This window comes from Pseudophryne corroboree, chromosome 1 (genome assembly GCF_028390025.1).
Source record: "Pseudophryne corroboree isolate aPseCor3 chromosome 1, aPseCor3.hap2, whole genome shotgun sequence".
NCBI lineage: Eukaryota > Metazoa > Chordata > Amphibia > Anura > Myobatrachidae > Pseudophryne > Pseudophryne corroboree.
The window spans coordinates 50,028,622-50,054,636 of NC_086444.1; the positions used below are offsets into that span (position 1 = coordinate 50,028,622).

Below are 26,015 nucleotides of genomic sequence, written 5' to 3' on the forward strand. Positions count from 1 at the left end.
CCAGGCTCCATAGCAATGGCGGTGGTTCGCCACCGGATGATGCTAACCTGGTAGTATGTTGGACTTTGCAGTGATTGACCATTTCCATAGGGGGTAATTCCAAGTTGATCGCAGCAGGACATTTTTTAGCAGTTGGGCAAAACCATGTGCACTGCAGGTGGGGCAGATATAAAATGAGCAGAGAGAGTTAGATTTGGGTGGGGTGTATTCAAACTGAAATCTAAATAGCAGTGTAAAAATTAAGCAGCCAGTATTTACCCTGCACAGAAACAAAATAACCTACCCAAATCTAACTCTCTCTGCAAATGTTATATCTGCCCCCCCCCTGCAGTGCACATGGTTTTGCCCAATTGCTAACAAACTTGCTGCTGCGATCAACTCAGAATTACCCCCATAGTGCGGAGTGCCTCAAATGTAGGCACCAGTTGGCTTTATTGGGATGTTTCCAAACACCAGAATGAGCGTGCAAGCGTTAATATATGCTTTAGGGCATTTCCTTAATAAAAGGCAAATGGCAAATCATTCGTTTATATAGTGACATCGCAGCCAGTGATTATACTCACTTTGGGTGGAATTCAAATGTTTGAAAAGTCGGTTGGGTGTCTCTTTTTTTCTGTCTATTAGATAGGAAAAAACAGACTCCCAACTGACTTTTCAAAAAGTTTAATCTCCCCCATTATGTCTCTTTGCAATGACAGCACTTGGCTTTGATAACACGGAATAACGATACACTCAGCAACGTCTTTGTTTGAGCTTTTATTGTGAATGTCAAAATATTCTGTGTCTACAAACTAAAAAGATGAAATTTCCAGGTGCTAAAATATAATCATGTTACTGGAAGACCCTTCCTCGACCATTATTTACAGATCAGGCAAGTAATTCCGTGCTTTGGAAGTATGAGGGTTGATAAGATCGTAACAAGGAGACGTATATATCATTTACACAAAGTATCATTTACATAAATAAACTCTCAGGTATCTGGTACAATCGAATGCTTGTGAAACGGAGCTCTCCCCTGGTACAGACGGCATCCTCTGGGCAGTCTCAGCTTTGTGCGTTCTCCTTCATCATTTGGTACAAGAATTCCAGCATCTGGGAATACAAGGAAAGGGTACAAGGTTAGTATGAACCAGGAGCACCCACAAGGGCAGAATGACCAGAGCTGGCACTATATACAAAGGAACCACCAGTCACACACTTACACACCCACTCTACACACACTTGTGCCACTGTTTGTTGTTGGATGATGTGATGTTTTTCTGCAATTCTGATACAATCTTGTCCAAGATCAGAAATGCAAACAGCAGCAGAGGTGGGCAGCATCTGGTGTGGGATGTCACTTTGGGTATAATAATTATTATTTTTGACACACTGACGTGGGACAAGGACACATTGACATTCGGAATTACCAGAACAATGGCATGCTGGCACTTGTGAGCAAGAACAATATCACACTGACGCCTATGGACCAAGAACTATGCTGAGGTGACACATTGGGTCCCAGAACAATGGCATACTGGCACTTGGGGACCTGGGACAGTGACATGCTGACAGGTGGGGTCTCAGAACAATAGCACTCTAACACTTTAGGTCCCAGGACAATGACAATTTGACTCATAAAGTCTCAGAACAATGGCACACTGACACCTGGGGTCTCGGAACAATGGCACACTGACACTTGAGGTCTCGGAACAATGGCACACTGACACCTGGGGTCTCAGAACAATGGCACACTGACACATGGGGTCTCTAAACAATGGCACACTGACACCAGGGGTCTCGGAACAATGGCACACTGACACCTGGGTCCTTGGAACAATGGCACATTGACACATGGGGTCTCAGAACAATGGCACACTGATACCTGGGGTCTCAGAACAATGGCGCAGTGACACCAGGGGTCTCAGAACAATGGCACACTGACACCTGGGGCCTTGGAACAATGGCACATTGACATATGGGGCCTCAGAACAATGGCACACTGACACCTGGGGTCTCAGAACAATGGCACACTGACACCAAGGGTCTCAGAACAATGGCACACTGACACCTGGGGCCTTGGAACAATGGCACATTGACACATTGGGTCTCAGAACAATGGCACACTGACACCTAAGGTCTCGGAACAATGGCACACTGACACCTGGGGCCTTGGAACAATGGCACATCAACACCTGAGGTCTCAGAACAATGGCACACTGACACCTAGGGTCTCATAACAATGGCACACTGACACCAGGGGTCTCAGAACAATGGTGCACTGACACCTAGGGTCCCGGAACAATAGCAGACTGACACCTGGAGTCCCGGAACAATGGCAGACTGACACCTGGAGTCCGGAACAATGGTAGACTGACACCTGGAGTCCCAAAACAATGGAAGACTGACACCTGGGGGCCTGGAACAATGGCAGACTGACACTTTCAAAAGGGTTTAGCACTACTGGCATAAGAATCAGAAGGATGAATGACGCAGCCATAGGACTAGAAGCTTGTATTTTAGATTTAGTTGCTCACTGAGGGCCAATATTAGGAGAAATATAAAAAAGAAAGGAATTTGCTCTGGGAACAAACCAAGTTGGAAGAGAAATGTGTTATAAGCCTGGTATCACATCCTGCAATGAAAAATACTGGTGTGTACAGCAAGATTTGAACCAAGGACCTCGTGAACTACAACCCTGTATTTAACTGGTTGGGTCACAGGAGTGACCATTTGTTCAGCCTTCTGTTTTGGACATAGTCTTATCTTATTAGCTGCCCCAGCTCTCTGCCCCCTTCCTGTCCACAGCTAATCCTCTGCAGGCTGGAAGCCATTCAGTGCTGATAATATTTCCTACTACTTGTGAGATACCTGTTTGCTTATACTCCTCTGACTCTTCTCTGATATCAGTTATTGGCCCAGACTGGCCCTTGACCTTGGTTAATTGCATGCTTCCATGAACCTCAACCTGTTTATTTAACTACTATTGTTTGCTGCCTGCCCTGAACCCAGACTGTCACTCATTACTCTGTTCTCCACCTGCCCTGACCACTTGCCTGTCCTTTTATTACTGTAAGCTTCAGTTTCAGTCCTTGTCTGTGGCCTGGTGTCTACCACCACCTGCCAGTGTCCTACTTAAGCCAAAATTACAAAGTTCTGTGCTTACCTGGGGGTTAGCAACCTGCATAGTGTCAGCAATGAAGCCAAAAACCCCTGGTGTATACCTGACACCCATTAAACTTTGCATACCAGGCTGGTTACCTCAGGTACACGTTCATCCCGTGAGTTTCAACAAACGCATTTTTTTTTGCATGCAGAATGAAATGAGGAATGAAGCTAGGATGCCCTCTTTCCAACTCTAGATCTTTTTGTTAATTGTAACCCCCTCCTCCAGTGCAACATAGTTTTGCAAAGGAGCTACATTTTTCCACTGAGCTCTAGAGTGGCTAGCACTAATACCCAAATGCTGGTGAATTGTTATCGGTTAGGGTGAGACATGATAACTTTTCTACATGATATAAATTCACTGATACTGAAATGCAAAAGTTCCTTGCAAAATAAAAAACAACTATGTTTAAAAGCATACAGCTAATAATATACATTATAATGCACTTTCCGTAAAACATGTGCTTTTCTGAGTTCTATTCTCTCCCCGTGCATGTTTTGTATGGAGTAAAAACCCACAATTCTAGCAAAATATCTCGGCAAAGAAAATGGGAAGAAACATATCTGCCTGCATATTGACTGGTACATATATGTGTGGGGAACATAAATATATGATACAATTACTGATCTCCTAAGGAAATAACTTGTTTTTCAGCAATGCAGACGCACAACTATTATAAACAATTGCATCTTCCGTAAGAAATATAAATGTCAGGGCACGTGTACATAGCAAACATGAGGTGTGAAAGTATAAATCAGTCAGTTTTTACTATGAGTAACCATAAGTATTGAATCTTGGTGGTCACTCCGAGTTGATTGCGCGTAACAACTTTTTGCTGCTCGTGCGATCAACTTGACGCCGCCTATGGGGGAGTGTATTTTATCATAGCAGGGCTGCGATCGCTTGTGCAGCCCTGCTATGCTAAAAAATATTCCTGCAAAACAAGACCAGGGTCAGACCTACTTACCCTGTGCGACGACAGTCCCGGGATTGACGTCAGACATCCACCCTCCAAACGCCTGCGCTCGGATCTCCACGCCCAGAAAATGGTAAGTACATGAGCCGGAACTCCTCCCCGCCGTCAATCTTCTTGCGATTGCTGCTGCGATCACTTTCAGCGCTGGCGGCGTTGCTGCACGGCGATGACTATCACCAGGCAATGACGTGCATGTGCATTGCGGGCGCCGCGCAGCCGCAGTCCCGACCCATTCGCACTGCAGTGAAGAACCGCTGCCTTCGAACGGGTCGGAATGACCCCCCCTTATCCTTCTATTAAGGTATAGATGTTGGGATCAAGTGCTGCCAACAGACACACTGTTCCTCCCTGATTGTGACTCATTAGTATAGGCTAAGGGGCATATGTATTAAGCCTTGGATATAAAGTACCGATCAATCAGCTCCTAGTTGTCATTTTTCAAACATATATATTTCAGTGCTGAGTGGTATAAAGCTCAAAGAATTCAGACAAATGGGTGAATGAAAACACTATACATTCCTTAGTCAGTTGAAATGTGTCCTTTTCATTGTCCTTCCTTGATGTAGCAGGATTCACTTACCAGTGTGCTCTGTACAACACTCACAATTAAAAATGTGTTTGCGCTCCTATCTCATTTTTTTTAAATGCCTTTAGTACACCAGGTAAAACATTGCAGATTCCCAATGGTTTCAATAGAGTGCATAAAAACAAACCAGATGAATGCAGGTGTAATTCATGTTATAAAAAGGGGTATTTATTCACTAAGCATTCACCATTGAGGTAGTAAAAACATAGATACAAATGAGTCCAGCACAAGGAACATACAAAAAAAGATAAAACAAGGAAGCAAAAAAATCCGCACAAGTTCATAAATGGAACCCAAGTTCAGTCAACCCAATCGGCTCTTCTTTGGGCACTTTTTATGCACTCTATTGAAACAATTGGGAATCTGTGACAACTTACCTGATGTACTAAAGGAATTTAAAGAGACTGAGATAGGTGCGACAACACATTTTGTATCGTGAGTGTGGTATGCCAACTATTAAAAACCACTACATTATAGATCAGCGTTTCAAAGAAACCTTTATGTGTCTATATCTGCCTTTTTACAAGTGAGTGGGATACTCTATTTTCTTTTCATATTTCATGGAGGTGATATACACGAACTGAAAATAAAGAAACCTTTATGAACACAGAGATTGGTGACTAATTGTGACTATTTCCAATTGGTTTAAGAATCTCAAGTCTAGCTGGATTCCCTTTCACAGATCCTCTACCTCTGGCACCAACACCGTATTGCCTGTCTGATTAAGATTCCTTTATTTTTTTTTCATGTTATATGAAACAAACTGAAGTGAATCCTTCTACATCAAGGATGGACAATGCAAGGAAACATTTCAAATGAAAAAGGAATGCATTCACCTACTATTTGTTTGAATTCTCTGGACTCTATACCACTCAGCATAGATATATGTGCTGTTTTCCATTTTGTGTATATTTGTGAAGCTTTGCTGGGTGTGGTGACACCCTTTTTTGGAGAATATGCACACATACAGGCTTCTTTGCAAAAAAAATTGGGAACCGTCACCCATTTGTATTTCTATTTTTCAAACACAGCCTGTACAATTGAAGTTAGCCGCTGATTGGCTTGCACTTGATCTCTCTCCACTTTATCGCTCTGCAATGCTTAGTACATATGTCCCTTTATATCTATTGCTTGGTATATGAGGTAATAAGAGAACCTTACAAACACAATGAATAACGTCAGGTGGAGAATAATAGCACATCAATAGTAGTCACTACCAGCTTTCTCAGCCACGTACCCCCTCCTTCCCTTGGGCGCCAATCTGACAGCCAGTGGCCAAGCACTGAGGAGAGGTGAGTCTGTGAGTGGCTGTGGTGAATGAGTCTGAACCTCTATAAAAGCTGCAAAACTTTATGTCATCTTCACACAGGAAGTCCAGAACAAATGTCCCATAATGTTTTGTAAGCAATTTATCAGCTTTTATACAGATACTGGAATTTATAGGAGTATAGCAGCTTCATAGTAGAACAAGAGTTATTGCAGTAGTGTGGCTTGCCTTCAGCATTAAATCAGCTTTTCTTTTTTATTATTGACAAAGAATAATATGTTAAATGTACTTATAGAAATGGGTCCATGGTTATTTATTTAATATACAGTCATTGATTGTGTTCGTTTTGCTCAAACATGCATTGCAAAAAATGAATATTTTTAAATGCATTTATTAATGTTTGGGAGCCTGGATAGAGCATACGAAAAAGCCCTGTACTGGCACAGAGGTAATCAATAGATACCTATCATTGGTCTGTGCATACACCAGTAAGGGGTGATGGAGAAGGATCTGCTTTGGCCTAACATCATCTTATGATGGCATTTGCTGCTGGGGCCAAGCTCTGGGTAAAATTTGATAGTTCCTTGTTCATACATCCTGGGGATTACTCTCTTTTGCAGGAATCCCCTGAAAATTGCTTTTTTTCTGGATATTTCCTGGTACTGAACATAGGTCGGTTTATACTAATTCAATCATTTATTCAGCTTTTATTTGTGTTATTTTAATTCAATATCTAATTTATTTAGAAAACGGCTTTTAAATATCTCACTCATGCAATATGACACTCTTCATTTCAACTATAGGGATCCCACACTCTTATGTGCGCTGCCCCCCCCCCCCCCCCCCCTCCTCCCCAGCCTGAATCCAACTCTACTAGTAATAGCCATAAGCATTCCATTTCACAGGCTATCAAACCAGAGACTGCATTAGATGGCTATCTTTAAGATTAACACTCTATCCTTTGGCTATTCAGATGATGACAGTGCTGAGACAGAAATCCACCTACAGATAGGTGCTCACCCTAATTGGGGCTAACCTAGACCGATTGGTAGTATTCTCCTTAGTATTATTAGAACAACATTTGAACTGAACAGCCTGCAGTTATACTGAGCAGCAGACTTCCTTCCTACACTGATGAACTCTAATGAGGAGGAATCAGTCTGTCAATAGGCCTCATTATGGGGGTCATTCAGACCTGATTGCTTACTAGCGTTTTTTGCAGCTCTGCGATCAGGTCAGAACTGCGCATGTGTATGCACTGCAATGCGCAGGCGCGTCGCACGGGTACAAAGCGGATCGTTGCTGTGCAATGGGTTTTATGAAGAATCCATTCGCACAGCTGATCGCAAGGAGATTGACAGGAAGAAGGCGTTTGTGGGTGTCAACTGACCATTATCTGGGAGTGTTTGGAAAAACGCAGGCGCGTCCAAGCATTTGCAGGGCGGGTGTCTGACGTCAATTCTGGCACCGGACAGGCTGAAGTGATCGCAGCGGCTGAGTAAGTTCTGGGCAACTCAGAAACTGCACAAAGTTTAGTTGTACCGCTCTGCTACACATGCGTTCGCACACTTGCACCGCTAAAATACACTCTCCAGTAGGTTGCAACTATCTGATCGCAGCGCTGCAAAAAACTGCTAGCGAGAGATCAGGTCTGAATGACCCCCTATATACCTATGTTGTGCTTAGTCCTGCTTTCGGCATGGATTACATAAATGGCAATAAAACAACCTTTAATGAGCCTGGAATTCCAATGAATACCAGTTGAAAGAACAAGGAATGCATGTGATTATTCAACATTCCAGAAATATATATATAAAATAATTGTATCATGGTGTAACATGGTGTTTAAAGCTTCAGGGGGCATTTATGAATTGCTAGAATTGCACAAAATACACTGGTCATAATAAAATCACAAAGGCCATAGAGTGCCATCGCTGTGGTTGAGCGATGGCACTCAGTAACCATTAACTTTCCTAAATCTCCTTGTACCCCACAGAGATGTACCTCCCATTCACTAAATTGATGGTTCAACTCTACTTTTTGCCACTAGTTTTCTGGCAGATCTATGTGTGTGGTTCTATGGCCCATCATACATTGTATACATGCATTTATGGTATCTACTACTCAGTGACATGAAGGGATTAATCACCTCTTTGTAGTTGTTGTTTTCCTCGGAATCCCAGAGCTTCTTGTTGTATAACTTTGTGTCTCTCACTGACTGGGTGTTTCTGCTGTCCTGGAAAATCCTCAATAAACTGAGAAGCGCCTCTTTCCATTGTTGAGACCCGTCCATTGGCTTGTCTCCTTCGGAATACCCAGCGGCCGCGGTCCTGTCTCCATCGTACATATAAGGATATTCCTCTATACTCTTTTTACCCATTAGGTGACCTAGACAGGAACAGAAAAGAAAGACAAATCATGTTAAGCAACTGATATTAACCCACAGTCAACCCATGAAAATGAGAGCACAGTGTAGACCGCCTTTATTTGTGTGTTTTATATTACAGTACATCCTTTTGTGTACTAAAGGGGGTATATTATATTTACAAAAGGTCAATTTCTATTGATTTTAAATCAATAAAAAATTAATGAAAACAACTTTTAGTAAATACACCCCAGGAGTTTTCAACGTCAATCTCAAGTGCCCCGAACAGGACATGTTTTCAGGATTTCTGTCTGTGAAAACTGGGATAATTACTGACCTTGCAATCTGAGCTTTCGTATGCATGATAAAAGAAATCCAGAAAACACGACTGGTTGGGAACACTGGAGGATTTGTTTGAAAACCACCTGGCATATTATACCTGTCTGTACCTAATCAGCAGACCACAGAAGATCACAAATACACAGAATTTGTTTTGATAAGGGTAGAACAGGTATCTATTTCAGGGGTAGCCAACATGTGGCACTCCAGTTGCTTTGGAACTACAGATCCCAGCATGCCCTGCCACAAGTTTGCTGTTAGAACTTGCCAAAACAGTGGTAGGGCTTCCTGTGTTGTATAGTTCCACATCAGCAGAAGTGCCACAAGTTGCCTTCCCTTGTCTATTTCAATCATTTTCAACTCCTGTCCTGAAGATCTCCTAAAAGGCCACACTTCAACCACCTGTAAGTCACTAGGTATCTTTAAAACCAAGACCGCTGGGGGAGAGGGTGGTTAAGGATCAACACTGAGAAGGCCTTCCCTTTATGGTAGCATTAATGGTGTAATGGTTAGCAATACTGCCTCATAGCCCTAAGGTCATGGGTTTGATACCCATCATGGTAGCCCTAACTGTGTGGAGTTTGTGTATCCTCCATGTGCTGTCCTCAGGATTGCATGTTTCTTTAAATATTGGAGCTACACACCTACTGCATGACAAGGTCACCAAATCCCTAAATTGTCTATTGACACTTAATATTTTTATGAGCTTGGAGGGGTGGAGAAGAAGGAACCTGGAATGGAAAGTGCTTCTCACTTTTTTGGCAGTGTGAGGGACAACCAACAGCAATGTATCCTCTAAACCAGGGGTTCTCAAACGCGGTCCTCAGGACCCCACACAGTGCATGTTTTGCAGATAACCCAGCAAGCGCACAGGTGTATTAATTACTCACTGACACATTTTAAAAGGTCCACAGGTGGAGCTAATTATTTCACTTCTGATTCTGTGAGGAGACCTGCAAAACATGCACTGTGTGGGGTCCTGAGGACCGAGTTTGAGAACCTGTGCTCTAAATTGATTAACCCAGAAAGGAAACATTAATAGACCAGTACCGCATATACTGCTGGCTTTTTCCTATCTAGATCAGTTTATCACTATCATTTCCAGTTGGCTTAGTTTATAGGGAGCAGGAAAATAGAAATTGTTCTAACGACAGCAATTTTCAGGGGAATTCCAATTGCTGAGTCTGGGAGCACAATCTGCACATATCTACCAAGATTGCTAATGACATGACAAGCTACACAACGAATACATATGAAACAAGCACGATCACATCGTCCTCTCACTACTATAGTGATTTGCACGATCACATCGTCCTCTCACTACTATAGTGATTAGCACGATCACATCGTCCCCTCACTACTATAGTGATTTGTCTCAGATCTGAATGAAGACGATGCAATCGGTGGTTTGGGACATATCAGTGGCATGTAAGATTAAGAGTCACACACAACTGTAGTTGCTGTGTAATATATTGTCAGTCTGGGCTGCGGTCACTGCAATGATCACCCATGAGTGTAGTATGACAACAGATACAGGGGCCACAGAGGTGCATGTAGGTAGCGATAAGATTTGTCATCCCCGGCACCAGCCTGCAAGGAGTGATAGCAGCAGAAATCCACTGTGGCAGTGAATGCAATACTCTATAAAATATATGTGTCTTAAATGTTCCTTACACGAATGGTAAAGAAATGAGGTATTCGGTAGCCAGCAGGGCTCTTAGGTTTCGCGATATATTTTTAATACACTGAAAGTATTCCCTATATATATATATATATATATATATATATATATATATATATATATATATAAACAAAGAAACACAAGTGAAAAGTATAAATGGAGATCATTGTCAGCATCCCTTTCAAACTAATCTCGCTCATTTTATATATATATATACACACACACATACATATATATATATATATATATATATATATATATATATACTCCAGCTATACACACACACACGTTCTCTGCTGCCTTTATTTACTGTACTTGAGATGACACAATTATATATACATATAAGCAATACTTCTTTAGATAAGTTGTCGGACATGAGAGTGCCGTCCGTGCATCTGTCTATCTATATACTATTTTTGTGTCCGATAAATCTTGGGTGATGGGAAGGTATTTACCACTGCTTGCCTTGTACTGTAGAACCCCAGTTTTCCCTTTAAAATGTGAGTTGTCATTATTGGTAGATGCCTCGTTCCATAGTTACTACAACTACTCTATACCCTCCTTTTATGTGCTGATAGACAGTGTTACTAAAGTACTGTATACAGGTGCAATTTTGATGAACGAAAACCTGCTATATATATATATATATATATATATATATATATATAATCCATACGTACAGTTTTCTGCCTACGGTATTAGTTACGTACGCATATAAAATATAAAAAGGCACTCAGCCCTAAATATCGTTAGAGAAAATAAAATTAGCAAATAAACAATTATTGAAAATAAATAAATACACGGACAAACAAAATGAATGGCAACAGTTACTAGAGAGGGTGTAGGTAACATCCCGGTTCATCTGTTTATCGTCAAAAATGGGATTCCTAAATGTATTTCTCTTATTTTCTTCCACTTATTAACTGCTGGAAAGTGAATATTCCTCTTTCAAATCATCTCTTTCGTTTCCTTTTTGTAATATATACATAATCTCATTTTATATGTATGGGGATCTGTAACGTCTCCAAGCACAGCAATGAATGTGTCATTACAGCCCCCTCCCCCCCCCCTCCACACACACACGGTGGAATTCAATTGTTTGAAAAATCGGTTGGGTGTCTGTTTTTCCCTGTCTATTAGACAGGAATAAACAGACTCTCAACTATTTTATCAAGCAATTGAATACCCCCAGGGAGAATATTATATGCAGGTCCGATCTTTTTAGGTACAGTATGAGCGAGATTAGTTTGAGAGGGATGCTGACAATGATCTCCATTTATAGTTTTCTCTTGTTTTTCTTTGTTCGGGGAGTTTCTGTACAGTGCGCCTACATATACCGCAGCGCAGTACATCAGTACATCAGTACACCAGTTCCCAACTGCAGAACCTACAAATCTATGTTACGTGCATTACAATGTCCCATGATGAGATCGATGCAATCTTCAGGACATTAGTCCTTGTGTAGGCATTATAATTCACGTTTTAAATTATTTCCCAATTCTTATTTTTACTGTAAAGGCTTTATTTACCATAGGAAAAATATCGGTGTGTAGGTCACATGTTTAACAAATGCTTCGACAAAGCCTGTCCCCAGGGAGGCTACAAAGTTGCATGGTTTCCATGCACTGACACATCTCCCTGGTACTGCAGGTATTTCCCGCATACTTTATGCGCCAGAATCACAAATACAGTATTGCAGTTAGTGCTATATACATCGCTTAATGCACTTTTATTCAGCCACACAGGTTGTGGCTGGATAGACACAGTCTGTGGCTCTCCAGCAGCTGAGGAACTACACCTCTCAGCAACCAGAGCCTGCTGGGACTTGTAGTTCCACAAAAACCTGTTGAGCCGCAAATTGTCTAAACCTGCTTTAATCCACTAATTTAATATTAGGAATAAGCCACATTTATTCTATGGTGCAGAGACCGTGCACTTACCTACAGCCCAGTGGCTGCCCCGGGGGTATATCTTAGAAGCAGAGGCTGTGTCTGGGTGCTGCTGGGAAGGCGCTGCCTGGGAATGGACCTTGAAGAGGACCAGGGTGCAGAGAATGAGGGAGAAGAGGGTGCGGTATCTCCAGAAGACTAGGGCTCCTTCCATGGTAGCTGCGGTGCTTTTGCTGTCCGAGGTACTGAGTTTGGGTGCTGAGCCTGGGCACGGGAGCTGTCCGAAGTGCTGAATCTGGGCACGGGAGCTGTCCGAAGTGCTGAATCTGGGCACGGGAGCTGTCCGAAGTGCTGAATCTGGGCACGGGAGCTGTCCGTGGTCCTGAATCTGGTCCTTGTTGCTGAATCGGTACAGTCGCTGTCCAAGGTAGCGAAGCTGGGTAGAGGAGCTGTCAGAGGTGCTGAATCTGGGAACTGGTTCCGTAGTTGTTGCTGAATGTGGAGCTTCCCTTGGACTGACTGGAGGATGCCTGTTCGGAGATATCCTTATATCCCCCACTGGAATCCGTGTTATTCTTGTACCTACCTCTCAAAGAGCATTTATAAGTGAAGGAGGAAGGTCTGGTGCCAGAATTTATCAGGCTGCCACCTCCCCCACAAAACCCTCATTGACCTCAAACAGCAACTGACCTGGTGTCTACAATACCCCCATCTGAGTCACCTATGCCAACATCACCTATAATCCATGTCACTCAATTCTTATTACTATTCCCTGCCACTAATAAATCTTCCTCTGCTCTTCCCTTCCTTAGTGAGGTCAGATTGCAATCGCCTGTGTAAAACCTTTCACCAAATGTTCATCAGGCTGGATGGCAAATGTTTGCTTGAGTGACACAGCCCTAATAGATGCAGTTTAGCTGTTGTTAGAAAACACGGAATTTATGAATGAATAAAAAAAAATTAGTTCAGAAGTGACACCGCGGAGATATGACATTTTGTAATTAAATTAGCCTCGTTGACTCCCTGGAACACAGTACACGCAGCACAGGCTTTATCTCAGCATATACATTCGTCATTCTGCGTCTGTCAGTGTAAAATGTCAAACGTGTCGATATCTCCCCGAAGTAATATTGTCTCCATAGAGTGCAGTTATGTGTTCTTTCCTCTGATGATATTAGGGAAACTGGGAAACACTAGAGAGAGGTTAGCTAGTTGGTGATACCTCATGTAGCTCTCAGGTTTTGTGGAACTTCAATTCCCCCTAAAAATTAGCTAATGCACGCACACAAAAGCAAATGATGTGCCTGGGCAATGGATCAAGCACCTACAGATGTAACCATGCTCATCGTACTGCGATAGCAGCATGTTGCATCACGGCATGCTTCATGGATGCCAGGCTGCAACTATTTGCAGCCGGTGCAGCCTGGCACCCCATGAAACAAGCCGTGTTGTGTTGCAGCATGCTGCATTGCAGCAAAGATGAGCATGTTACATCTGTATCAGCGCATGCATCACAAGTGGCCCACTAGTGCAAGAAACTGTAATCATTATCATCATCATCATCATCGCCATTATCTTCACAAATAATATGGCTACCTCTTGCATATATGAGTTTTTGTCTTATGATGCATAGTTTGCAATTGTGTGATAACATCCTTCCTGCACCCTTTCTACTTTAGAACACACCTGCACTGCACTCCCATGAAAGTGGCAGAACAACTTAAATTGGTATGGGTTTACTTTATACGCATGCGCACATTGTTCCCGGCAAGCTAAGACCAAAATAATACAATGACCCAAACTGTTGTGGTTCTCATTGTGGATCAGTCTGGTACTCAATAAAATGAACATTATAAATGAATCCACTCTGTGTACTTGAACACCTTAAGGCAGTTGTTCCCAAATGCTGTCCTCAAGGCATCCCAACAGTTCTGGTTTTAAGGATATCCATCTTTAAGCACAGGCACTGTCGGACTGGGGCACGAAGGGCCCACGGGGGGGTATGCAATTGTATGGGACAAGTGTAGGGGGGTGACCAGACTCCAGACAACCTGGAGTGGGTGTTTACAAACACTATAGAGGCTTGGCTAACCATTAGAGAGTGCATGGCCTGGGCTCCTGGATATATATATATTTAGTAAACACTGCTAGTGCATCATGATAATGTACCAGATTAACAACAGCAATGCACTGTAGAAAATACACCATAGTCCTGAGCAGTATAATGTAACATACTGTATGTATATTGTATAATTCAAGTATGAAGCCTAATCCCTAAAGAAGACTGTAGGCCCACCGGGGACGGCATGTACCCCTATGGGCCAGTCCAACTCTGAGCACAGGTGACCTTAACTAGTACCTCAGTCAGATGATTATATCATCTGTGAACAAACAGGGATATCCCTAAAACCAGTAGTGTTGGGGGGCTTTGAGGACAATGATTGGGAACCACTGCATTAAGGATTGTAGTTTGGGTCTGAGGAGGGAGCTATGCTTCTTAATTTGCATACAATGTTTTGATATTGAATTTTGACAGGGAAAGTGGCAGTTCTTAAAAGAATAATGTAGACATTTTAATTTATAATCGTGAAAAACCTTTTATCACAGGGATAGTGGAATTTAAACCAAAATATTTATATATTGAAATCTATTTTTCAGATCCGTGACTTAACTGGGCAATTACAAACATTAACTTGAAGACTTTGCCAAGCTGTGATAGTGTACGCTGAAATTGACCAAATATAGGGGGTTATTCAGGGTTTTTAGCAAACCAAAAAAGTTAGCAATTTGGCAAAACCATGTTCACTGCAGGTGGGGCAGATGTAACACGTGCAGAGAGATTTAGATCTGGCTGGGGTATATTGTTCCTGTGCAGGGTAAATACTGGCTACTTAATTTCTACACTGCAATTTAGATTTTAGTTTGAACACACCCCACACAAATCTAACTCTCTCTGCACATGTTACATCTGCACCACCTGCAGTGCACATGGTTTTGCCCAATTGCTTACTTTTTTGGTTTGCTAACAAACCTGATTAAGGCCCATAAACCAGTAAAAGTATCTGTAATCTGTGGATTTTGTTCTCGGGAAGTGGAAAAGCGTAACAAGCAGCCATGTTGGGTACATTCAAACTGATCTATTGACTTGTTTTGCTCCATGTTGGATTCCTTTTCTGTATCTGCCTTAATAAAATCCAGTGTAGATGGGACCTTCATCACCTCTTCACTAGTAGCTAATCTGAAACTTCCTATTAAGAGTTTTTCAGCTTCTCTATTTCTCACAGCCGTCAATGGGAGCGGAATTTCTGATGTTATTGTTCAGTATTACTCAGAGCCACTAGAGCTACATGTTGGAGCTGTACATAAACAATTAATGACATATCGAAGTAATCTACTGCTATCCATCCTATCATCCTAAAATTGACCTTGGTAAATGGGTGAATTCCTCCTCAGTCAAATGGCATGCTGGGGAATGCTGGAGAAGTTTTTGTCTTAAGCTTCCTCTTGCCAATCCAGCAGTGTCTCTTCAGTGTTTTTATTAGGGAACAACAGGTTAAGTTTTGCTACTTCCAAATCAAACTTACCGCCTCAGTATTGTCCCATCCTGGACATTTTCAGCAAAAAAAAGGTTGAGGAACTATCCAGAATAGGTGGTCCCATTGAGTTGTTTATAGGAAAAAAACACCAAGGGGAAGAGTGATCCCACTATATTTGCCAGAGACTGGAACAATTGCAGAACATAGAAAAGAAAATTTACAAAAAGGTTTTATTAGGAAGTTGTTTCTAAGTTTGGAAGATTCTGACCATGTATTAATTATCATGGCTTGAATGCAATAATGATAAAAACATCCAGTACCAGTCTATACTGACCATAAAAACCTCATGTATCTTCAGTTTGCCCATTGCATGAAGCTTTGACTAGCATAATGGTCTCTTTTCTTAAACTGCTTTAAAAGGACCTTCTATCAGGACTGAAGTAAATACTTAATCTCTGCTTGTTCTTAGTGTGCACACATAGGGGGTCATTCCGACCCGATCGCTCACTGCAGTTTAAGCAGCGCAGTGAATGGGTCGGAACTGCGCATGTGCCTGCACATGCCGGAAGGCCGAAGGCCTACATTCCCTAGCGTTCGCCTCTGCCTGATTGACAGGCAGAGGCGGTCGCTGGGCGGGAGGGGGCGGCACGGCAGCGTTTGGCCACCATTAGGGGAGCGTGGTCCGGCCAACGCAGGCATGGCCGGACCGTGCGGGGGGCAAGCCGCAGCGGCTGCGTGCCATCACACGCAGCCGCTGCCTCCAGGGGCAGCGACGATCAACTCCACAAGTACAAAAGCATCGTTACTGTGTGATGCTTTTGTACTTGTGCGAGAGGGGGGGGGGGGCGGCACTGACATGTGGGGCGGACTAGCCCTGTGCTTGGCATCCCCCTGCATGTCTGGGAACATGATCGTAGCTGTGCTAAATTTACGATCAACTCAGAATAACCCCCATAGTGCCCAGGAAAATGCCATCTGGTTCTCTAATCCTATACCAAATTCCTGAACGTCCCTGGCATCATCTCTCAATGGATTTTATAACGGACTTACCCTGTGTTATATATATGATACCATTTGGCTTGCGATACACTGGTTCTCCAAAGTTGTACACTTAATACCTTTAAAGGAAGTTCCTTCAGCGTCTAAGTTGCATATTTCAGCATGGAGGTTTTCTGCTTCCATGTGTTTCCACTTGAAATCAGTTTAGACCGAGAAGTTCTATTTGTCTTGAAGTTTCAGAGAGCAATGTGTAAAAGTTTAAAAATAAAAAATAAAATGTATATAAAAAAAATTTCCGTTAGCTTTCAAAAACATCATTATAAGGGTCAAACTAGGACTTTCAACTTTAGAAAAGCCAATTTTATCATGCTGAAATGAGCACTAAAGTACATTGATTGGGAAATTCTGTTTCATAGTTAGAATACGGCTGAAATGTGGGATGCTTTTAAAATTTTGCTCGATGAGTATACTCCTATGTTCATTCCCATGGGAAGCAAATGCAGGAGTATTAAATTGAAACCTATGTGGCTTAATAAAAAGGTTAAGGAAGAAATGGATAAAAAGAGCATTTAAATCCAACGGGAAGGCGGAGTCATTCCAGTACAAAAAGGAATATAACAAAAATTGTAAAAAAGAAATCAGAGCGACTAAAATAGAAAACAAAAAGCAAATCGCTTTAGAGTAAAACAAACCCTAAAAAGATTTTTAAGTATATAAATGCCAAAAGATGAAATAAGGAAAATATAGGACCACTAAAGGGCAAGTTGGGTGTCTTGGTAAATGATGACAAAGATAAAGCAGATTTATTGAATACATTTTTTTCATCCGTGACCAAATTGATTAAGGGGTTAGAGGCATTGGATTATGAGAAAAGGTTTATTAGGTTAGATATGGTTACACTCGAAAAAAGTTGGCTTAGAGGGGACATTATTAATATTTACAAATATATAAAGGGACAAACATGGAGCTATCAGGAGATTTGCTTATTGAAAAATCTTTACAAAGGACACGTGGACACAGTCTGAGGTTAGAGGAGAGAAAATTTCATACCCAATGAAGGAAAGGGTTCTTCACAGTAAGGGCAGTAAGGATTTGGAATTCTCTGCCAGGTAAGGTCGTAATGGAGGACTCAGTCAATATGTTTAAAAATGTATTAGATACATTCTTAACTGAAATAAATATACAAGAATATAGCATTTAAAGTGAGTGTATTTTAGAAAAAGCATGATTTTTATTGTTAGTTAGACTTATTAACTCAACGTCATCTAGGTCTCTATAGTTAAAATAGTATTAAATACAGATTAGTGTAAGAATATATATTTTTTTAAAAAGTTGAACTAGATGGGCATTTTGTCTTTTTTCAACCTCAATAACTATGTTACTATGTTACCATCACCTTCAGTCTACTTGGTTCTCCCAGCTCCTTATATCTGTGTTATAAACAGTATATGTAGTATATGGCTGCAAATTCTGATTAGCATCTGATCAGGAATGTCTACATTTGGATCAGGACTGGTGTAAAATGAGGTCAAACGATGTAGCTGATTGAGAGATAAAAATACAGTGCATCGTGGGGGATAACTTATGCATGTATTTCCTGCACACTTTTTTTGAGCAATGGGGGTCATTCCAAGTTGATCGTAGCTGTGCTAAATTTAGCACAGCTACAATCATGTTCCCAGACATGCGGGGGAACACCCAGCACAGGGTTAGCCCGCCCCGCATGCCTGTCAGGCGCTCCCCCGCACAAGTACAAAAGCATCGCACAGCAGCGATGCTTTTGTACTTGTTGAGTAACTCCCGGCCAGTGCATCTCCTGCGGCTGACCGGGAGTTGCTCGTCGCTGCCCCTGGTCGCAATGGCTGCGTGTGATGTCATGCAGCCGCTGCGGCCCGCCGCCGCACGTTACGGCCACGCCTGCGTTGGCCGGGCCGCGCCCCCAAAACGGCAGACAAACGCCACCGTGCCGCCCCCTCCCGCCCAGCGACTGCCTCTGCCTGTCAATAAGGAAGAGGCGGTCGCTAGGGAACGACGGCCTTCGGCCGTCCGGCATGCAGCGAGCAATTGGGTCGGAATGACCCCCAATGTTCTGTATGCCTGGTTTACTTCTAACCCTGTATTTGGTCTTAAACACACCGGACAAAATAATATTTAATGTGGAAAGAAAAAGTGGTATAAGTTCAACAACGCGGGACATGAACATGCGTGTGGATGGTGACACTGAAACTAATAGATGATCATTGTGAATATCTGAGGTATTGATACAATGCAAATGTGTTGAGATATTGTTTCTTTTTCAGGTGGAACCATGGGTCATACACGTGACATGACTGAGCGGCAAAAGGGAGCAATTGTTTTTGTCTGAGAGAATGGCCTTAACCTAGAGGAGATGGCAGCTTTTGTTGTTGTGCCCTCAAAGACAGTGAGCAGTAAACATCTACAGTGGAAGAAGCATAGACACCAAGAATCTCAGCGGCGGAACAGTGGCCGAAAGTCGATCATGACAAATCGGGACCGCAGGCATTTAGGGCACCTAGGAATGTCATGAAAAGGGCTGGGGAAGCGTTCCAGCTAGACTGTGTCCTATAAGCTGTGCAGAAAGGAGGTGGAACTGTCATGTTTTGGGGGTGCATTTCGAGTGCTGAGCTGGACCCTTGGCCCAGATGTCCAATCACATAAAAGCGGTGAAATAGGTGACATTGTTGGATCATGCGGTTTTGCTTTTTGCCCAGTTTCTGAAAGACGAAGACCATCTCGTGGATCCACTGTTTCAGGATGATAACTGTACTGTCCATCGTGCTAGGGATGTGCAGGATTGGCTTGCAGAGCACTTGACTGATGTGCCACTTCTCACGTGACCCTCCAGTTTGCTACATCTCAATGTTATTGAGAAAACTTGGGACATGTTGGAACAGGTCGGGGCTGGGAGACCGGCGCTGGGGATCCTGGTGGTCAGCATACCAACCCTGGGATCCCAGCAGCAGACCTCAGGGGGTTCAAGCACAAGAAAGCCCATTGCGGGTGCTGCACTCGCCATGCAGTAAGCTTGGTGGCTCACTACGCTCGCCACAGGTTCTATTCCCACTCTTTTGGTGTCGTGGAGACCCACGAGTGGGAATAGTCCCTGTCAGTCGGCATGCTGACTGTCATGCTTGTAAGTGGGCGGAATCCTGGCGTCGGCATGGTGACTGCCGGGATCCCGAGCGCCGGTCAAATGACTGGATTCCGTTGGAACCGGCTGTGACAAAGAAACACAAACACCCTCCGAATTTGGCTGCATCGAAGGACCACTTGGTCATAGAACAAATGTAATGTGATATGAATGGGATCCAGAGTCCTATTGATAGCATGCCTTGGAAAATCCAAGTGTTCATTAAAGCAGGTGGTGATGTAACGACATATTAACGTCTAATGTGAGCATTCCATATTTTTTTGTGTGTTTCCTATTGCACCGCATATGTAGCAATTGTACAGAGCCACCAGTTGTCCTCCCTGGTGTCCAGCCTTTTGGCCCAGTTGTAAAATAAGATTATATTTTGTCGGTGGAAAAACTAGACATACATCTGGTCACTAAGGTCTCCAGAGTCAAATATATTAATTCACAAGGAGGCTTTTTATTAATACTAAATACACAATTTATTATCCTATATATGATTATAATTCGATATATAAATAGATTAGTGCTGTGAGAAACAGGCAGGACACACTGCAAATACAATCGTCTGCTCTGAGGCTCTTTAACTGCCTACACTATCTCACCCTTAGTCTATTGTCCTGGGTACACGCGTCATTAGGTTTGTAAAAACATAGTATTGCATTTCTTTCACTTCCATGACGTTTAGCCTCCGTCATGAGTCTCAGTAGATTCCCCGCTATTTCAACTATCACTCGTATAATTATCTGTGACGCTGTATAACACAAAAGTCTACGCATGAGTAGCTTCTGTTTCTCTTGATTAATGTTGCTCATTGTATATCATCTCCATGATTAGAGAAAATTGCTGAGGTCATTTCAGTTAAGATACACAACAAATGCATAACATTTTTTTGTTAAGTCGTTAACTGCTCCAGCCCATATATCAGGTGGATTAACAAGCTGCTCAATGCTATCTCACCCTTCCAACATTCTATCAGGGGTCACAGAAGCCTCGTGAATGTTCTCTGGCAATACACAACGCCACAGCACAGATAAATTACTAAACTAAGCCGATGACTATCTGCTCAGACTAGGAGAAAGCCAAACCACACCCTGCCCTCACAAAACCTTTCTACACAAGTAGTCACCGGGAACACATTATATATGTGTTTATGTATATATATGTATGGGATTGGTATAATTTGCCAGTGCGTGGGATGCCGAATATCAGTATACCGATATCGGCATCCCAAGCGGTGGAATTCCAGCATGGGGACGGGTGCAACTAAGCCCCTTGCGGGTTCTTTTCTCCCTCTATGGGTGAGGGGGAATCACCTACCTCACCGGTATATACTGTATAGTGCCCCTGTTGGGATCCTGGCATCTATATTGTGACTGCCGTGATCCCAACGACCGCTATGCTGACCGCATACCATATATATATATATATATATATGGGATGCGTTTAGCATCCTGATGGACGGGATACTAGCAGTCATGTGACTGGTACTGGAATCCTGACACCACTCAGGAAAACAGCATCAGAAGACCGACAGCAGACATCCCGATGGTAAGTATCAGGATGCAGGTTAGGTATGGGGGATGGGGTGTTAGCCCTACCTGCCACACCCAGAGAGTTAGGGGAGGGGTAGCGGCGTTTTAAGAGAGGAGGAGGCCCGAGTGCAGCCTCCTCCATTATGGCCCCCTCCTCTCTGCCGGCAGCGGGGAGAGTCTGAGCACTAGAGCGCTCAGACTCTACTGCGCATGCGCAGATCCCCGGGAAAATGGGGCCGTGGCCATTTTACCTGAGATTTCTTTACTGCGCAAGCGCAGAACTCCGTGAAAATGGCCACTGGGCCATTTTCACGGAGTTTTAACACCGTCGTGGGACTCCGGAGGGGTAAGTATTTAGAGAATGGGTGCAACGTGTGCAGTGGGAGCCCCCTCTGGACTCAGGGGCTTGTGTGCGCCGCACACACTACACCCATTATAGAAACGCCAGTGGGGAGGGGGGATGCTTACTACCTCCAACATATGTTTTATATATATATATATATATATATATATAATATATACACTGCTCAAAAAAATAAAGGGAACACTTAAACAACACAATGTAACTCCAAGTCAATCACACTTCTGTGAAATCAAACTGTCCACTTAGGAAGCAACACTGATTGACAATCAATTTCACATGCTGTTGTGCAAATGGAATAGACAACAGGTAGAAATTATAGGCAATTAGCAAGACACCCCCAATAAAGGAGTTGTTCTGCAGGAGGTGACCACAGACTACTTCTGAGCTCCTATGCTTTCTGGCTGATGTTTTGGTCACTTTTGAAAGCTGGCGGTGATTTCACTCTAGTGGTAGCATGAGACGAAGTATACAACCCACACAAGTGGATCAGGTAGTGCAGCTCATCCAGGATGGCACATCAATGCGAGCTGTGGCAAGAAGGTTTGCTGTGTCTGTCAGCGTAGTGTCCAGAGCATGGAGGCGCTACCAGGAGACAGGCCAGTACATCAGGAGACGTGGAGGAGGCCGTAGGAGGGCAACAACCCAGCAGCAGGACCGCTACCTCCGCCTTTGTGCAAAAAGGAACAGGAGGAGCACTGCCAGAGCCCTGCAAAATGACCTCCAGCAAGCCACAAATGTGCATGTGTCTACGCAAACGATCAGAAACAGACTCCATGAGGGTGGTATGAGGGCCCGACGTCCACAGGTGGGGGTTGTGCTTACAGCCCAACACCGTGCAGGACATTTGGCATTTGCCAGAGAACACCAAGATTGGCAAATTCGCCACTGGCGCCCTCTGCTCTTCACAGATGAAAGCAGGTTCTCACTGAGCACATGTGACAGACGTGACAGAGTCTGGAGACGCCAAGGAGAACGTTCTGCCTGCAACATCCTCCAGCATGACCAGTTTAGCAGTGGGTCAGTATTGGTGTGTAGTGGCATTTCTTTGGGGGGTCGCACAGCCCTCCATGTGCTTGCCAGAGGTAGCCTGACTGCCATTAGGTACCAAGATGAGATCCTCAGACCCCTTGTGAGACCATATGCTGGTGCGGTTGGCCCTGGGTTCCTCCTAATGCAAGACAATGCTAGACCTCATGTGGCTGGAGTGTGTCAGCAGTTCCTGCAAGACGAAGGCATTAATGCTATGGACTGGCTCGCCCGTTCCCCAGACCTGAATCCAATTGAGCACATCTGGGACATCATGTCTCGCTCTATCCACCAGACTGACTGTCCAGGAGTTGGCGGATGCTTTAGTCCAGGTCTGGGAGGAGATCCCTCAGGAGACCATCCGCCACCTCATCAGGAGCATGCCTAGGCGTTGTAGGGAGGTCACACAGGCACGTGGAGGCCACACACACTACTGAGCCTTATTTTGACTTGTTTTAAGGACATTACATCAAAGTTGGATCAGCCTGTAGTGTGTTTTTCCACTTTAATTTTGAGTGTGACTACAAATCTAGACCTCCATGGGTTAATAAATTTGATTTCCATTGATAATTTTTGTGTGATTTTGTTGTCAGCACATTCAACTATGTAAAGAACAAAGTATTTAATAAGAATATTTCATTCATTCAGATCTAGGATGTGTTATTTTAGTGTTCCCTTTATTTTTTTAAACAGTGTATATATATATATATATATATATATATATACACACACACACACACACACAGGGGTGTAGCTATGCATAATTGGGCCCCATAGTAAATATGTTATACTGCACGCCCGTCGAAATCGGGCATCATGAGACATCCGCCCCATGGTGTCCTCAATGCTGAAAATTACAGGCAGGTACTTATCCATCATTAAATACCATCATGGAGAAGCTCCAAATTTATTTTAAAGAACAACGGCCCCAAACATGCAGTCAATATCATTAACAACTATCTTCAGCATTAAGAAGAACAAGGAGTCATGGAAGTGACAATATGGCCCCCACAGATCCCTGATCTCAAGATCATCGAGTCTGTCTGGGATTACATCAAGAGACAGAAGGATTTTAGCAGGCCTACATCCACAGAAGATCTGTGGTTAGTTCTCCAAGATGTTTGGAAAAACCTCCTTGCCGAGTTCCTTCGCAAACTGTGTGCAAGTGTACTTAGAAGAATTTATGCAGTTTTAAAGGCAAAGAGTTGTCACACCAAATATTGATTTGATTTAGATTTCTCTTCATTCACTTTGCATTTTGTTAATTGATAAAAAGTAACTACTGTATTAACGCTTCTATTTTTGAAAGCATTCTAGCTTTGCAGCATTTTATATATATATATATATATATATATTTTTATAGTTATATTTATTTATATTTATTTATGATATATAGACCTCATGGGGCCCTAAGCAATGTACTGATTTATAGGGCCCCCCTTCCTCAAGTATTCCCCCCCAGTCATTCAGTGTATGCCAGATCCCCACACCATGACAGCTTGCACAGACACTTCCAACCCAGACCAGGTTACAAATCAAATTGAACAACACCCCCCCCCCCCCCCCCCCCCCAGGAGCTTGCACAAACACCCCTTCAACCCAGAACCCAGTGACAGCTCCCCCCCCTCCCCTCCTTATTCCCCTACCCCGGCACTTAGACAACTTTTCAGAGGAAGATTCTGGGACAGTTATTACCTGATCTTGGTCAGCACAATCTTATTCATATTGCACCACACGTAGTGCCCCAAATCTATATTATACCACATACAGTAGTAGCTTCCCTTATTCACGTTATGACACACAGTAGTGCCCCTTATTCAGGTTACGCTACACAGTAGTACCCCTAATACACATTAGTCTACACAGTAGTTTCCCTTATAAACAATGCCCAGAGTAGTAATGTTCCTTATACACATAATGCCCACAGTAGTAGTGTCCCTTATACACATAATGCCCACCGTAGTTGTGCCCCTTACATGCATAATGCGTAAAGTAGTCGTGCTCCTTATATGCATAATGCCGAAAGTAGTTGTGCCCCTTACCAGGGACGTGTGGTAAGGTAAATGGCTGAGGAGGCACTGGCTAGTACCAGAGCCAGATTTACAAACAATATATTTGTTTATTATTACCAGTTATTTATATAGTGCACACATATTCCACAGCGCTTTACAGAGAATATTGATGTAGATAAAGCTAAAACTAAATCAAACAAATTATACAAATAAAATTAGACGTCATCATTTTTTTTATTGAGGACAATAATCCAATATCACATTCTGTGAGTGTCAAAAGTGTGTGAACCTTTGCTTTCAGTATCTGGTATGACCCCCTTGGAGGAATTTTACCCTATTCCTATTTACAAAACAGCTTCAACTCTGTTATGTTGGTGGGTTTCCTCCCATGAACTGCTCACTTCAGGTCCTTCCACAACATGTTGATTGAATTAAGGTCAGGACTTTGACTTGGCCATTCCAAACGTTTAAATTTACATTCTTTGATCAAATGATGTGTGTGCTTAGGGCTGTTGTCTTGCTGTATGACCCACGTTCTCTTGAGATGCAGCTCATGGACAGATGTCCTGACATTTTCCTTTAGAATATTCTGGAATAATTCAGAATTCATTGTCCCATCAATGATGGCAAGTCGTCTCTGGCCAGATGCAGCAAAAACTATGATTGTTGTTCTGTGTCCTCCTGATGGTGGACTGGAACATGGAGTCATTAACATTAACAAGCATCTTGAGTTCTGTTGGAGAAAGAGTGCTATATAAATAAAACTATTATTATTATTATTATTAATAATAATAATAATAATAATAATAACATTAGCTAATGTGAAAAAAGCCTTCAGTTGCTTAGATGTTACCTTGGGTTCCTTTGTGACCTTGCAAACTATTAGACGCCTTGCTCTTGGTGTGATCTTTTTTGGTCGACCACTCCTCGGGAGGGTAATAATAGTCTGGAATTTTCTCCATTTGTACACAGTCTGTCTGACTGTTGATTGGTGGAGTCCAAAATCTTTAGAGATTGTTTTGTAACCTTTTCCAGCCGGATGAGCATCAAGCCTTCTTCTGAGGTCCACAGAAATCTCCTTTGTTCGTGGCATGATTCACTTCCACAATCATGTGTTGTGAACATCAGACTTTGATAGATC

General features: G+C 42.9%; 1 protein-coding gene across 1 annotated transcript; it reads right to left on the reverse strand.

The window, feature by feature from the left end:
* Positions 1-743: 743 nt before the first annotated feature.
* GRP (gastrin releasing peptide) lies at positions 744-12,895 on the reverse strand. The gene is made up of 3 exons (XM_063914233.1): positions 12,300-12,895; positions 8,124-8,362; positions 744-1,092 (listed from the first exon to the last, which is right to left on the reverse strand). Exons 1-3 carry the CDS (start codon positions 12,460-12,462, stop codon positions 1,045-1,047), a joined length of 450 nt encoding a protein of 149 aa, XP_063770303.1. The 5' UTR covers positions 12,463-12,895; the 3' UTR covers positions 744-1,044.
* Between the last annotated feature and the right edge of the window lie 13,120 nt (positions 12,896-26,015).